The sequence below is a fragment of the Leopardus geoffroyi genome, chromosome D3 (genome assembly GCF_018350155.1).
Source record: "Leopardus geoffroyi isolate Oge1 chromosome D3, O.geoffroyi_Oge1_pat1.0, whole genome shotgun sequence".
Lineage (NCBI taxonomy): Eukaryota > Metazoa > Chordata > Mammalia > Carnivora > Felidae > Leopardus > Leopardus geoffroyi.
This window is the reverse complement of record NC_059339.1, coordinates 94,123,336-94,139,003: the sequence shown is the minus strand read 5'-3', so window position 1 is coordinate 94,139,003 and position 15,668 is coordinate 94,123,336. Positions and strand designations below refer to the sequence as shown.

The window sequence follows — 15,668 nt, the reverse complement described above, 5'->3', positions numbered from 1 at the left end:
AGGGACCCGCTGACCGGGCCCGGCACCCGCTCGCAATCCACGCAGGGCCCGTGGACCCATGGACCCGCTGACCGGGCCCAGCACCCACTCACAATCCACGCAGGGACCAGGGACCCGCTGACCGGGCCCGGCACCCGCTCGCAATCCACGCAGGGCCCGTGGACCCATGGACCCGCTGACCGGGCCCAGCACCCACTCACAATCCACGCAGGGACCAGGGACCTGCTGACCGGGCCCGGCACCCGCTCGCAATCCACGCAGGGCCCGTGGACCCATGGACCCGCTGACCGAGCCCAGCACCCGCTCACAATCCACGCAGGGACCGTGGACCCGCTGACCGGGCCCGGCACCCACTCGCAATCCACGCAGGGCCCGTGGACCCATGGACCCGCTGACCGGGCCCAGCACCCACTCACAATCCACGCAGGGACTGTGGACCCGCTGACCGGGCCCGGCACCCGCTCGCAATCCACGCAGGGACCAGGGACCCGCTGACCGGGCCCGGCACCCACTCACAATCCACGCAGGGACCAGGGACCCGCTGACCGGGCCCGGCACCCGCTCGCAATCCACGCAGGGCCCGTGGACCCATGGACCCGCTGACCGGGCCCAGCACCCACTCACAATCCACGCAGGGACCAGGGACCTGCTGACCGGGCCCGGCACCCGCTCGCAATCCACGCAGGGCCCGTGGACCCATGGACCCGCTGACCGGGCCCAGCACCCACTCACAATCCACGCAGGGACTGTGGACCCGCTGACCGGGCCCGGCACCCGCTCGCAATCCACACAGGGCCTGTGGAGGCACTGACCAGGCCCACTGTACTGAGCAGACCACGGGGCCGCTGGGCACGTGCCTGAGCCACCAACAGTCAGGTGACTGAGCGCGAGCGTGCCACCTGCCTGCACTGGGCACAGGCAGCACCTTGTCCTGCAGGAAAGAGAATTCTGTGGAATGATCGCACTAAGAACAATGGGGTGTCTTCTGCCCTCCTTGTGTGGACAGACCCTAGCATGTGGACTTGCCTGCCACGTAGGCTGACTGCAGGTGTCCTGAGGGCCCTTCCCTTCCGAACCACCCTGACGTGGCACGCTGGATGGTGAGACAGCCCGTGTGCTTGGTCGGGGGGGGGGGGAGGGTGGGTCCCACACAGGGGGCTGTGAGTCCCCGTTCAGGGGCAGCCCAGCTCCTCATCACCCTTCCGCCAGGCGCCTGACCGGAGCGGTGCGCCACAGAACGTTCACCACTTTCAGCTAAGCCGCCATTTAAACATCGTTCACTCAGCCCGGGAGGCCCTTAAGGTGCTAAGAAGCAAGAAAGCTTGACCCGAAGCCACGTGCCGGGGCAGCCTCTTCAAACAGAACTTGTTCCGCCTGGGGCCGCGTCGGGCCTGCGGGTCTGCAGCCACCGGCACTCGGGGACATCCGGGAGGGGTGACGGAGCGGAGCCACGCGGCAGGCAGCGCGCCAGCCGCAGGACGCGCCCGGAGCGCGGACACACGCGCCGGGCGTGCTCCCCCGCCAGGTGGCTGAGGCGCACACCCCTCCTCGTCACACTCACAGACGCGGCGCCAGGCTGAGCGCACCTACGGCCACGGGCACTTACCGTCGTCCAGGTCCAGCTGGTCCAGCTCCTGAGGCTCTCGCTTGACCGTTACGGGAAAGGGAGCCAGACTATGACTACTGTCCTCACGCACCTCGGGCAGCGGCAGGGGCCGGGGGGCTGCAGACTCGCTCCTCGGAGCCTTCGGCAGTCGGTGCTGCTGGCGGCCCATCTCGGATGGGCGGGTAGGGCTGCAGGACTGCAAACAGGTCGGCTCTTGGGTACCGGACGGTGGTGAGGAGGAGGGGCTGTCAGGACAGAGAGCTGGCCGGAGGCCCAGGGGACAGCCGCTGCTCAGCCGTGCACTCACCTGTGGTTGCAGCAGGGCGGGGGGCGGCTGCTGGGGGGGCCCGGGGTGCACGCCCACAGGCCTTGGCGTCTCCCGAACGGCGAGCACCCCTCCGGCCGGCCGCTGGAGTCCAAGGTGGCCGTGGCCCTGGCTGGCCGTGCCCTTGCCGTAGGCAGCGGAAGACAGGTCGTGGAGCTCCTGGCCGGCGCCGGGTGGCGGCGACACCACGGTGCTTCTCTGCGGACAGGGCGGGAAGCCGGCCACCAGGCAGGAGCCCGGGTCGGGTGGCACCACGAGCTGCTGGCTGAAGCGCGGCTGCGGGAGCGGGCTCAGGCCCTGGCCCCCCGGCCCACAGGTCAGGGCAGGCTCGTGGTCGTCTGCGGGCTCCGTTTTTATGGTTGGAGCTGCAAGAAGGAAAGGAGGGGAATGAACGCGGGCTGCAGACGCCGTGATGGGTGGGGGATGGGGCGGGCTGTGGCCAGGACGCCCTCGCAAAATAAACAGCGTCCCGAGTCCCCGTGCGTCTCCGCCTGGTTCTCCCACCCAATTAAGAGGAGGGTGTGAGTCACCGTCTCCAGAAAGCTGCAGCTGGTTCTAATACTGAGAACACTGTTTTGCTTGGAATCCCCCCCAGCACTAATGTGCTATAAAAATCCATTTGCAAACTGCAGTAGAAGCTTTGGACCCAAGGGCCCGCGGATTTGTAGCAATCAAAGCGAAAATTTTAACTTGGATGTACAACCGCCTTCCTCCTGCTACCGACGCCCTATCTGATAAACGTCTGCACGTTCGGTGAACTCGAACACGCACCGAGGTGGCGCGGAGATGTCCGGAAACCCCGAGAGAAACGGTCCGCGACTACACGGCGGGGGGAAGCCTCCGACGTGCGGGGAGAACGCACCCACCCAGGCGGCTCCGTGGGGCAGCCGCCTCGGAGCCACAGGCCACCCCGGCCACGCAGCTGGGGTACGGCTCTGGGCCCTCCCGTCCCCCCGCGCCGGGAAGCAGGGCCGTGAGGCAGACAGCAGGACAGCGGCCCGTCCTCTCTGCCAGACCCGGGCCAGACGGCGCGAGCGGCTCCGGCTTCCAAAACGGGGCGGGTGTGCTGTGGGTTTTCGCGGGACCCGCTCCGTCCTCCCACCTTCCCGCATCTCCTGCCCCCGCGTGCTCCCAGGGCCCCGCCTCCTCGCCTGTTCCCCAGAGCCGGCTCACGGCGCACCTGGTGCCGCGACGGTCACCCACGCAGCCGAAGGTCTCCTGGGTGAGGGGCTGTCTCGAGACCCTCCCACCCACCCTCCCCTCTCTTCCTAGGAGACGGACGCGTGAGGGATGCGTGGCGGTGGGGTGCGTGGCGGTGGGGTCCGCCGCACTGGGGGAACCAGCCTGTGGGCTGCGTGGCCCCGGCCTCGGCCCTCACTAGAGCACGTCTGCGCCCCAAGACCTGCCGGCCGCCGTGGACAGCTGGGCCACGTCTTACGCAGCAGTGCCTACGAGGCACGGCCCTGAGGTGGTGACCAGCTCCATCTAATCTGCGTTCGAAGGCGGTGCCCGCGCTACGTGACCGGCAGGTTCCTGGGTGTCTAGTTCCCCTCAGAGGCGCCAAGTCCTGGCGCTCGGCTCCCGGGGCTCGCCACGGGATCGCTCTCTTTTGCTTTGCGTTTTTGGGGGCAGGAGGGCCGGACAGAGAGCAACAGAGCGAGGGGTGGCGTTCACACCGGGCACCATGGGGGCGCCGGGCAGGTGTGCGTCAGCCGCGTGTCCCCAAGGGCCGCTACACGTGCACCGCTCTTGCACTCTTGCCGGGTGAGCGCACTCTCTTCCGCGGGACCCGGGGGGCAGGGCTCTGGTTGCGGGCGAGTCCCAGCACGGGGGCGTCCAGAGAAAAGCGCAGTTGGCCGCAGGAGGGACCCAGGAAGAGCAGCTCTTCTCGGGGTGGCATTTTAGCGCTGCGTGTCCATCACACGTGCTCTGGGCCACCGTCACGGGTCTCTGGGAGGAGCCAGGACCCGCGAGGGCCTGGGTGTGCGTGTGGAAGAGTGGGCCTTGCTCCTCACGGGGGCCACAGTGACCTCGGGCCCCTGGCCCAGGAGCCCCCGGCTGGCCCCACCTGAGGCGCAGTGCGTCCCTAGGCTCGAGCGTCCGTGCGCGTGCGTGGGAACAGTGGCCGTGTCGGGTGGCCCCTCAGAAGCCCTCGCGCCCCTGGGGGCTCTCTGTTAACTTCCGTCCACCCAGCAGTGGCCACCACTGACTCTGGAGCTGCCGTGGCTGGGGTTTCTGCCATCGAGCCCCCCCCCCCCAGCCCCCAGCCGCGGGGCCTCCGGCTCGGCAGCCCGCCTCTGGGGAGAGGCTGTGCCGTGCGGCGCAGCCTGACGCGGCCTCCCCAAGGTGGGGCGGGGAGCTGGACCTCCAGCTGCCCCGCGGTTAACAGGGCACAGTGCTGGGCCCCCGCTCACGTCACACCCAAAGTGCCGGGTGACAGGGGACGCGGCCTGCAGGGTGACAGTGTTCCCAGGCAGGACCGCCCCGGCCTGCTTCCCGCACACTGTGAATCCGGAACGGCCCAGGCGACAGGCCCAGAGAGGCAGACAGGCCTTCACCTTCTGGCGGGGCCCCAGGAACTCGGTCCAGCGGCGACATGCCGGCGAACGGAACAGCGGAGGTTAAATTCCGAATTCGCTGGGTAGCTTTCAAGTTCCTGATCTTGAGAACACGTACATGTCTGGCGGATTAAATGAAACCCTACTGGGACTCTGTCTTCACTGCACTGGATTTCCAGCCAGGCACGGGGCCCACTCGTCTCTCCCGCGAGGTGTCCCCTGAGCTCTTTAAAAACTCCTATCCCGTCTGCACTGAGCCTCAGAACCGCACAGGCAAACCAGCTGCCGGGAAAGGCCGGCCAGCGCGACTCAGCCGCCACGTAGGGATGGGGCTCGGTGCGAGCGACCAGAACCGGGGACCCCGGGAGGCTGGTCAGAGGCCCGGCAGCCGCCCTCGGCGGGCAGGGGCGAGCTGGGGTCCGCTGGCTCGTGCATGCTGTTTATGACCTGTTTAAGGCCTCCCGGTGGCACCGGCATTAACTCCCGTGTCACTGGGCTCCCCAGGACCTTCCGGAAAAGCTTTCGCAGCGTGGGGCCTGCCCCACAGGACACGGGTCACCGTCCAATGGTGTGGGGGGGGGGGGGCAGTGGAGAGTCGTGGCAGGACCGACGCCATGGGGCTGGACCACACCCCGTCCAGCCGGCCTGGCCCCCACGGGCTCCTCGGTACTGCGGTGCCGGGTGCCCACGTCCCTCCTGTGTTTGCAGCCGAGACCCCACCAACCCCATGAGGTGGGCCTGACCTCTGCCTAAAGCCCCTGGACAGACTCCCTCAGGGAACAAACTGACACAGTGGCCCCCCTGTGCTCGAGGGACCACGGGTGACAGAGGAGCCACCAAGAGAGAGACCCCGGGGCTCAGGGCCGGGGGGTGGGAGCCACAGGAGGACAGGCCCGACCACAGGCGAAGGGCAGCAGACACAGGGGCGGATGTGCTCTGGGAACCAGGCCCGGGGACGCGGGACATCCACGCAGCAGCCACGGTTCCCGCCGTCCCCGTGGCACCTTCAGGGGCTCCAAGCATGAACATCCGGCGTCTAAATCACACTTCTCGTGTTGGATTTCAAAGCAAACGCGTGTCCTCGCTGTAAATCAGAGCAAGACGCCGCCTCCTGTTTCCTATTAGCGAGGGAAGAAAGGGGCCGCGTCCTGCGCGGGGCCCTGGGCGGTGCGGAAAGCGCTGGGGGGCCGCGGCCACGGCCGAAAGCAGCTTCCTTCCAGACCTGGCGCTTGGTGTGACGCCATGTCTGGTTCCTTCCCGCCGTCCACCTCGCTGGCCTGGGCGGGGGGCCGGGACAGGAGGCGAGTTTATAATCCAGATTCATTACAGCAAACGTGCGAGAGATTAGCGTTAATCTCGAAGGCGGCCGCCGCTCACAAAGCCTGTTCTCATGGAAGAGGTGGGGTGCCGCCCCGGCCGTGCTGGCGTTCACACCCCGAGCGCAGGGACCGCGTTCTGCGGAGGAGAGAGCAGACGTCCCCTCAACCCCCTGAAGCCGGGCACCCCGTGCCCCGGCAAAGGGCGGCTGTCTCAGCCCCGAACAGGACCTCTGGTCCCCAGGCTGCAGCGCCTTCTCTCCTGGGCCGTGTGGCAGGCATGCCTCTCCGCAAGGACCCCGCTCCACCCACAGCCCCTGCAATGGCCATCTGTGGGCCAAAGACCATTCCAGAACATCCTGGCCTGGCTCGAAGAAACCCCATGTCTGGCAAATGGGCCCGACACCCCCCCCCCCCCACACACACACAGCAGCGGCTTCCTGTTCCTGTGGGCAGAGCAGGGCCCTCCTCAGAGCCCCAGGTTAGGTCAGGTGGGGCTCAAGGCAGTGCCGGCCACCTCCCTCGAATCACTCCAAGCAGATTCCCTGCTGCTCGTCAGGTTCGGGTGCTTTGGGGCATCCAAGCACAGGCCTCGTGGCCCACACGTGGTTCACACATGGGCTGTGCTGTTGTGTCTCACACAGGAGATCAAGCAGTGAGTGTGCGCCTTGCTCCGCAGGGTGGGACCCAGGGTGGACGCGTGGGTCCCCAGGTGTGGCCGCCCCATCCCACCCCATCCACCCCATCCACGTGCCCCTCGGGCAGAGTGCACAGTGCACACACCCAGCCAGGCTCACGGTCTCCCCCGAGACGGCCAGACCTTCGGGTCAGCCACTCCCTGTCACCTAGGGATTCCATGCAGGTGCCAAATGGCCGCCACTGACAATTTCAGCAGGTGATGTAGCAGGACCCAGCAGCAGGGTCGGGGCTTTGGCCCCCAGGCAGTCCCCGACCCCCAGGACCCCTCCCGGATGGAGAGGGCAGTGGCCGGGACCAGCTCCCACAGCTGGCCCAGAGCAACGTGATGGGACTCCCTCCAGAAAATGCTCAGACCATCCCGAGGCCTGTGAGCCAGTACGGACACATGTGATGGCCTCCCCCAAGCGGACAGGGGGACACGGTCCCCTCTTACACCAGACCAGCCGTCCCAAGTCTTCCCCATGTCCTGCCCGTGATCAGACACACCCTGTCCTCTTGCTGAAGAGCAAAGTCGAGCAATTCAATTTCGAGATGCTGTTTGGGCCAACCCTCCGGCTCAGGGGCCCAAGAAGACAAAGGCGCTTCCCGTCTGTAATGGAAACGTCGGGGGAACTCCCCACCCCCCCATCAGCACCTCAGCTACCTGAAAGCAAAGCCGTTCTTCGAGTCCTGGGTCCCCAGACATCAGCGATCTCGTGGCCCCAGCACCTGACCCAGTACTCAGATTCCGATTAACGAAGCAGGACACAGGTTGTGAAATGCTCTCCAGTCCCAAAGCTGGTGAACAGAAAGCACAATTCCCGTCTGTGCCTTTCCTTTTAAATATTCCTCCCTAGATGTGCGGCCTGCTGCACACACGGAAGGGGGGACGAGAGGCCCGCACCCCGGGGAGCACACACGGACGGGGGGCCTGAGTCCTGCAGTGACCCACGGGCTGCACAGTCACTGGCTAACCGCGTAACTCCTGTGGGCCTGCTTCCCTATCCCCGGGACAGAGTCCCACCTACCCAGCAAACGGCAAGGGGGCCACATGGGCAGTCCGCGTGGGGGGCTACTGGTGCGTGCCCCCCGTTTGCAAACCCCTGCCTCTGCTGGCACTGGGAGAAGTGGGGGTTCGCGAGTCAGGGCCCCACTCTTTGGCCTCGGATAGGCCAGAGACACTGCAACTAACCACACTGTGTCCCCCAAACCCATAGATTGAAGGCCTGGCCTCGCCACAGCTGGTATTTGGAGACGGCCCTTCAGGGGGCAACGATGGCTGAACGAAGTCCGGGGAGCCCTGATCCTACAGGGAAGAGAGAGACCTTCCTCTGCCGTGCGGGGACACGGCGAGAAGGTGACATCTGCCGGCCACCTGCGGGCAGCCCTCCCCAGACGTGACCCACTGGCCCGGAGTCCCAGCCCCCAGAACCCCTTCATCTGCAACGGCTCGTGCCAAGATACCCCGGATGCCGAAGCCACCACACGGTGCAGGGAGCCGCCCCCACCACCCCCTTCTCCCTGCACACGCACGCGTGCAAGTGACCCCGGCTGCGTCGGCCTGGATCACTTCCCCAGGTACCCTGCACGGTTCTGGACAAAAGGGGTTTTGTTCTAAACCCTAGAGAACAAAGATCAGATTGTTTTCTGTTCGCTGCCTGACATTAAAGCCCCAGTTTTACCGTCAGTATAAACACCCACGATGATAACTTCAGGGCATGACTTTTCCAAATAACGAGAAAGGCAAAGTAGTAACCGCAGCCACCTGAAGGGCCCACCCCAAGGGGCAGGACGCACCATTTCCACACCCGGAGCCCAGAGGGAATGGGGCCTGGTCGGGGGCGGGGGGACCAGCGGGCCAGCTGACGCACACCGACCCGCGAGCCACGCGATGACGGACACGGAGGGCATTTCAACTCGGGACTCCACCCCGTCTTTTCCACACAGCTTAACCAGCATCTACGCCAAACCTCCCAGATTTCCAGCCAGGTAGGGTTCTCTGGGCTCACGGGGCTGTGGACGCTCCACGGAGCCAGGCAGCAACGGCCATCCCGACCAGGTGGCATCACACTGGTCCTGCGGGTGGGGACCGAGGCTGAGAGACGGGGCCGGAACCCCGTATGGGGCACCAACCCCCATCTCCTCTGGGTCCCCACCTGTGGGGAGCTGCCAACCAGTCACGCTGGATCACACGCGCCACGAGATGCATCGAGCATTTCCATCCAGGAATGGCCAAAACCGCCTTTAGAGGGAATGAGATCCACGGTCCTGCTGTTTGCCCCCAAGCAGCTGCACCCACGGCTGTGATTCTGGGCAGGGCCCAGGGGGCTGCCTCCCCCACAGCTGGCGGGACCAGGCTCCCAGGGATAGGACGCCCATCCACAGCACGTGGTCCTTCTGTGTTTGGCGACCCGTGCCCCGCCCCCTCCGCTTGGTCCCTGTGGGCAGCACGGACTCTGTGAAGGAGCCTCGGGCACAGCCACCCCCACTCCCCGGCCCCCGGCGTCCCCCCAGACGCGCGCCCTGTGGAGTGGGTCTCCCGTTTCCCAAGCAGGCCAGACTCGTGCTCGTTCACACAGGTTCAGACCCAGGCGCCCCGTCCCACAGTCCACCCCTCAGTCTGTTGCAAGTTCAAATCCTCTCCCTGTGGCCAGCACGTCAGGGTCTGTGTGCCGTCTGACCTGGTAGTCAAGGCGTCTGACTGGGGGGTGCCAGGCGCCTGGGAGGGAAACGCCTCTCCGCTTCTCCTTCGCCTGAGCCCTGCTCCTGACACCTGGGGGCCTCTCACGACCGAACCCGACACCCAACGGCAGGGCCAGCGACACGTGGACGAGCGCCGGTAGACGCGGCGTCCAGAAGGTGATACGGGAAACTGAATCTCGCCACGGAAGGAGGAAGCCGGCCTTCCCGAGCCTGGAGGATGGCTCCCGAATCCCTCTCCAGCTCCTCCCAGGCTGGTGGGGACGGTCCCCACCCGGGGCATCCAGGGCCTGGCTCCTGCGGGCAAGGAAGACCCAGCTACACTGGACAGCCAGCTCCCCTCACCTCTACACGGCAGGCTGAAGATGTGGAAGCAGAAATCAGAACACCGGTCCCTCAGTCTCTGGCTGGAATAGCAGGGGAGCCAGTAAACATGGGGACCTAATAAAATCAGCCTCATGCAGGTTGCGCGAGGCTCCGACGAGAAGCGACGGCAGAGTGTCCCGCACAAAGTGCTCACGGCCGTGTACCGTGCACTGGCCCCGCTCCCAACGTGCTCGCTCGGCGGTGTGGTTATCACACGGCTCAGCTGACTCGGGAAGAACATTCCACAATGTCCGCGGGGACCAGCTGTGCCACTGACCACAGTGGGCCCGAAGCCGGGTGTCCTGGGGTCATGGGACGGGCACCACTGACTTTGCTTTGCCTTGAGAAGGGAGTCCAGGGTGGGCAGGAGTCCCCAGAACGGACGCCCCCTCTGCCACCTGGGCCAACCTGACCCTCCGTACCCGTGGGTCAGAAACGTGGCAGTCTTCTCTGTTTGAGCCCCGAAGGTCTTCCGTGACAGGCAAAGCTCCGGCCGCACGCACACGGGGCTCGGGTGCGGTCTCAGCCCGGCGGACCCCGCTGTGGACGGTGGCGGGCTGCCCTGCCGGGCTCCGCCCCAGCTCCTATCCGGTGGGGTGGGGACACTCGCCCAGCAGGGCCTAGGGGTCGAGGACCACGTGCTTATGCCTCGCAGCCCTCTTCAGAAGAAGTGGGGGGCACGGTGCCCTAGGAAACTCGGCCTCCGCGAGCTCCGCATGGACCAAGCCCACCTCCTTGTTACCCACAGGACGAGGGGACGTGGGGAGTGGGTGCCCCGGTGAGGCCTGGCCCAGAGGAGTCTGTCAGAGGGTGCCCTCCCACCGAGCCCTGGGGGCTGTGACAAGGGCCCCGGGGGCCCGAGGGGCTGTGAAGCTTCTCCCAGCTGAGTCACTACTAAGCATCTTTAGGATTTCGTGGAGGCAATTACTTTGGGACCAAACTTGAACGCGAAGGACTCAGAAAAGCAACGAGGCCCAAAGCTCGCTGTGGAGCTTGCTGTGAAGACAAGGCCACTGGGCTGACGGGACTGGAAGCCGCTGTCCGTGGTTCCATCTACAGACGGGGCCGCCCCCGGAGAGCTGGGTCTGCAGGTGGCCACAGGAGGGAGACCGCCCTGGCCCTCGGGCCCGCAGGCTGCTCGCGGCCGGCTCCTCCGGTCGGCAGCCTCGGCTCTGGGGACTCTCATTTCCGGACCACACGATGCAAACGGAACACAGAGAATGCACTCCTGTCTGCACCGGCCGGGGCGGAGGCACAGCGTCCCTCCGCTCCCTATCTCGTGGGGGCTACCAACTACCGTAACCGCGAGGTCCGTGGCGAGCGGGAGCTCCGCTCCCCCCGTGGTTCCTCCTCCAGCTGCTGACGTCGGGCCCACGGAGCCCCGGCCCCGCCACCTGGCTCCGAGCTCCCCCTACCCCGGTCCCAAGAGGGCTCTGTTAGAGGAGCTGCCCCATGCCAAGTGGTCCCCGGCCGTGACCTTCTACTGTCTGTCGGTGGTGGACAGGCAGGGCCCAGGGCAGGGAGCTCTGGCTGCCTGGGACCTCCAACAATGGTGTGTCCCCAAAGCCATCCCCACTGATCCTGGGGGAACTCCAGGACCCCTACCTGCTCAGCCACAGGCGACAGTGAGCAGGGGCCAGGAGCCATCATAGGCACCTTCTGGGAAACCGACTACAAACATCTCAGACACAAAGACGCACTCTCCGAGACTCGATAATTCGTCACCGTTTATTTCCTCATCTTAAAGACAGACTGGCCTTGGTGTGTAAGTTTGAGGCCATAAGCAGAAACGCTTATTGCCTGAGCTCCTGCCCCCTCCCTGCCTGTCCCAGGCACTGGGGCAGCCGTCGGGCACATGAGCCCGCAGAGTCACCGCTGACGTGGACACTCTTCTTCCCCTCGATCTCAGGAGCCGCTGCCCACGGTTCAAGTCCTTCTCCACACCTAACACGAGCTGGCCCAACGGTGAGAGGTGCCCCCGCTCCCGGCAGAGTCCGCCCTGACGGCCCGCACAGCCCAGCCGGGGGCCCGACGCGCTCCTTGCAGGGGCTGCGGGAGGCACAGTTGACAGGAACGGTGACACACAAGGAACGAGGAAACCTCTCTGGCTCCGTGTGCTCTGCGGCGCCTTCCAGGATCGCACCGGATGTGCTCACGGCCGCCTTCAGGTGCTGCCCCGGGGCACGAGCGGCAGGTGCCACTCCGTCCCCCACCCCCACCCCCCGTCACACCCACGGCCAACACCCAGAGAGGGGCCCGCGCTCCATCGCAGCCCGGCAGGCCCCGCGTGTGATGCCTCGTGGCCTCTTCCAGGCCGACCGCTGGGAATGACCCTGAGACCGGAGGCCCCGCAGACGCGTGTGGTGCAGACGGAAAGAGAGGAGGGCGTCATCCCAGGGAGCCGCGGTCAACTCGCTTGCCGTCCGGCTGTCAGAAGGTCACCGGCGAGCTGAGCCCAGCAGCGGGGAAGGTGACCAGAGTACGCGTCCCCGAGCAACAAGGGCTCTGACCCCCTCACTTCCGTCACCTGCACCGCCAGGGGCCACACGGGGGCGGTGAGCGTCCCCACCTCTCTGCATGAGGGTGGCCTCCCGGGGGCACTGTCCCTTGGGGTCACATGTCTGAGAGCCCATCCTGAGGACAACTGAGGCCACACCATCACCTGTACCCACGGCTGATTTTGACGGAAACCCTAGAGGAGCACTTGATTTTACACATTTGAACATGAAAGTAAGTTTCTCGGGTGGAGTTTAAGAGGACTTACTTCCAAAGCCTCGCCCGTTTCAACAGCACATTTAATAACCTTGGAAAGAACCTGCCGTCGGAACGCACAGAGGCCGGGGCCCCACTGTGCTCGCCCTCGGACGGGAGCCCGCCCCAAACAGGCCGACGTCTTCCCGTCCGTGCGGCACGCCCCGTCCGCTACCAAGCTTTCGTCGACACAGCACAGCACGTATCTTTGGGCTCAGAGTCGACAGTCGCGCTCCGTGAGGTGGGGGACTCAGCCCAGGGGGGCAGGGTGGGGGGCGCCGTCTAGGTGCCGAGTGCGGGTCTGTGCGTCCTGCTCACGGCCGGGCGAGCCTGGGGAGTGCACGGCAGGAGAAACGCCAAACCGAAAACCAGACACACGGGTTCTAGTTTTTCATTCGTTCACTTATTTATTCTTAAAGCCACGTAAGGGTAGACCCCGCGATTCAGCCACGAGGTCAGATCCCAGCCGAGGGTCCTGCTCCAGGGAGCTTACAGCCTAGCGGCGCGTGGCCTCGTCCCAACCCCACAGGGCCGCAGACGCCTGCCGCCCCAGGAAGCCGGGGCAGGGCCGGGTGCCCCCAGGGGCCGGCAGCGAGGATGCCTCAGGCTCCGAGGGGCTGGAAGCAAATTTCAAGGAGAGAAGCGTGGAGGGTCACTGAGGCCTGAGAGAGGCAGACAGGCCAGCAGAATGGCAGGTACGTCCGGCCCACAGTCACTGGCCCCTGCGCTAGGGGACAGACGATGTCTGGGGCGGAGCAGCGGCTACAGAGAGAAGGTCCAAGTGGAACAGAGTCCAGAGTACGTGTGTGAGGTGCCTGGCACGTGCCGGCGGGGCGCCTGACGGATGGAGGGGGTGGGGAGGGGGGCGGCGAGGTCTCTGGGGCAGGTGGAGAGAGGGGCGCCGGGGCACTGGGGTGGAACACAGTCAGGACCCCGTGGGATAAGGCTGTAGGATGTGATTCCCGCTGCAGGGCGGGGAGACAGGATGGCCCACACACTGCCCTCTGCACCCCATTGTCTTAGTAAGATGTCCCTGGGGGCTCAGTGTGCCCCCCGTAGGAGAGATGTGCAGGTCACGGCGGGGCGGGGGGGGGCCCTCTACCGCTGACACTGCTCGGGGCACCGTGAACTTGGAGCAGGGACTGCAGGAAACTAACGTTAGAGATTTTCTAAACCGCTTTAAAAAGCAATTTCTCTTAAAAGGCCTGGTTTTCTTTGAAACGTTCAACTTTTGGTCAACCACGCCTGAAGTTTAATTAGCATACAATCATTACATTTTCACAAAACGACTAAATATTTTCTTTTGTAGGATATATTGCACCTTATTCCAAGAACAGATAGGATTCACCGAGTTGCATGAAGCAGACCACATAACCCAGGACGGGGTCGCAGACAAGAGAACAGACCAGACCGGCCTGGCGTGAGCAGCTCACGGGCACACGGTGCTATGTTGTGTGCAGTCTCATGACGTAATTTCGCAACAAGATCGTATCATTCAGATCCTGAAAGGCACGGCTAACATTTGCCCCCAAAGCGGTTAATTCTAACGGTTTGATATCAACGCGGATATTCTAGGGCCTTCTATCATCTACTCGGTATTATGTGTTACAGTCAGAGAAAACGAAAACCTTCAGAGAATCTTGACTTCACCAAGATAGCAACGTGGCTGCTTTTTCAATAGTTTTTAGTGTATAACTTCCCTCTTAAATCACACTAATCTCCTAAGCTTTTAGAACAGAAGCTACCATACAAGAAGACTGCCGCCATTGATGACCTTAACACAGAACACAGCGAAATCCAGGATGACCGCAGCCGGAACCACTCAGAGCATCAGGCGATGCTCTGAGGACGACATTCGGGGGGCAAAGGCAAACGCTGGTATTTTCTTTAAGGAAACACCTTAGAAAGCTGAAAAGGCGAACTGTCTTCTAAGTCCTAAGGCTGTGTCCTCAGAATGCGTGAACACACAACCTCAACGAGGGTGGTTTTGGTGGAGTGACAGGTACTTGGGCCTGAAAGCCTCCCAGTCACAGGAAGGTGCGATTATTCGACCAAAGATGTGACGTGGGGGTTTCAGCCCGAGCACAGGGATCGTTAATGTTAGTCAACGACCATATCAGGCACCAGCCTTTAGGCTCAATGCCACGGCTTTACTTCTAAAGGCACCTGCCAAATAATGGTAACTATTTGGTTTTCCACCTTACACACCTACAGGACTTACACACACACCTAGACCACCGCAGCCTTTGGGCGCAAAAGGGCTGCAGTTTTTCTCCCCCCGGGCCATTCTCTATTTGCAAGCGGCCAGCAAAAATGACCCATCATTATCCCAATATGCAGCCCCACCCACAGCAGTAATGAAGGAAAATACACTGAAAGCTTCACTTTTTTTTTTTAGGACTCAAGGACGTGTTCCTGTCAACAGGACAATAACGCAGCTTCCGCATACACCGCTTCACCCCGACAGCATCTTGGCATCTATGCGTCTCTTAGGAAAAGCACCCTGCGGGCTCATTCTCAGCGCTCAAGGTTAGAAAGACAGCGTTACCGTTCGCAGGAAGGTAGGTCAAGTGCTGATACTGGCTCCTCTTCCTCTTCCCGTTGCAGACGTAGAAACTGACTTGGACGGGGCTCGTTATTCTCGGATTGCGGAAAGGCGGTATCTCGACCACCAACGAATTCTGGCGAGCAAACGGCAGAGAGGAGGGAGACGGTGAGCATCTCACAAACACCAAGCACCCTGCAGTAAACAGCCCGCGTGGGGGCCACGGCGAGCAGCTCCCGACTGTGCGGGCTGCTTGGAAGAAGCTGCCCACAGAGAGTCTGCCCGGGGCGCGGGCGCACGTCCGGGCGGATCGAACCTGCCAGCCACACCCGGGCAGCCCGTGGATGCGGAGCGTGTGGGGGGAGGCAGGCTGGGGGCTTCAGCTAAGACCCACCGACTCAGCCCCAGAGACAAGCCGCTGGTGCTAATCTGAGAGAGGAGCTACTCGGTCTTTGGAACACCCGGATGTATCTGCCTGCCCTAACCCAAGGGGTCAGTGGCCTTTGGAAACTAGAGAAAAGTTCCACGTTTGGCCCACGGATGGAGCTGTGCGCCCCTGTTCAGGCAACACACTGAAGACCCAGGAGACCCGCTTCCTGGAGACACGTGTCTGGGGACAGGTTCTCTGACGAAGGCTCGAAGCCTGTCCATGGCCTCCCGGACTCCCTCAAACAGGTGAGCTCGACCCTAGCAGGTTGAGGGGCGTGTGGACAGTTAGAAAGAAAGCACAGATCGGGATGGGGGCCGTGGTGGGCACTGGTACCTTCCCATGGCTTAAAATACGAACTGACGACATTTTCACAAAAATTACGCTCCTTCAAGT

The 15,668-nt window shown here is 63.8% G+C and overlaps 2 protein-coding genes across 11 annotated transcripts in view; one reads left to right on the top strand and one right to left on the bottom strand.

Moving 5' to 3' along the window:
• NFATC1 (nuclear factor of activated T cells 1) overlaps positions 1-15,668 on the bottom strand; it is a 106,373-nt gene that overhangs the window by 29,882 nt on the left and 60,823 nt on the right. For 3 of the 10 annotated variants that reach the window (XM_045458010.1, XM_045458009.1, XM_045458016.1), the window contains 2 exons: positions 14,849-14,981; positions 1,914-2,296 (listed from right to left, as the gene is read on the bottom strand). In XM_045458010.1, the coding sequence (XP_045313966.1) occupies positions 1,914-2,296; positions 14,849-14,981 (516 nt within the window). Of the gene's footprint in view, positions 1-1,606; positions 2,297-12,684; positions 14,982-15,668 lie in introns of those variants that run through there. The other 7 variants (XR_006707607.1, XM_045458008.1, XM_045458011.1 and 4 more) reach the window with 6 other exon arrangements.
• LOC123587920 (nascent polypeptide-associated complex subunit alpha, muscle-specific form-like) lies at positions 2,291-13,721 on the top strand. Its single transcript, XM_045458018.1, has 2 exons — positions 2,291-12,541; positions 13,610-13,721. Exon 1 carries the CDS (start codon positions 5,732-5,734, stop codon positions 6,686-6,688), a length of 957 nt encoding a protein of 318 aa, XP_045313974.1. The 5' UTR covers positions 2,291-5,731; the 3' UTR covers positions 6,689-12,541; positions 13,610-13,721.

Coding starts and splice junctions, on each gene's coding strand:
- LOC123587920 (XM_045458018.1), top strand. CDS start 5,732: ATGTCTGGTTCCTTCCCGCCGTCCACCTCGCTGGCCTGGGCGGGGGGC.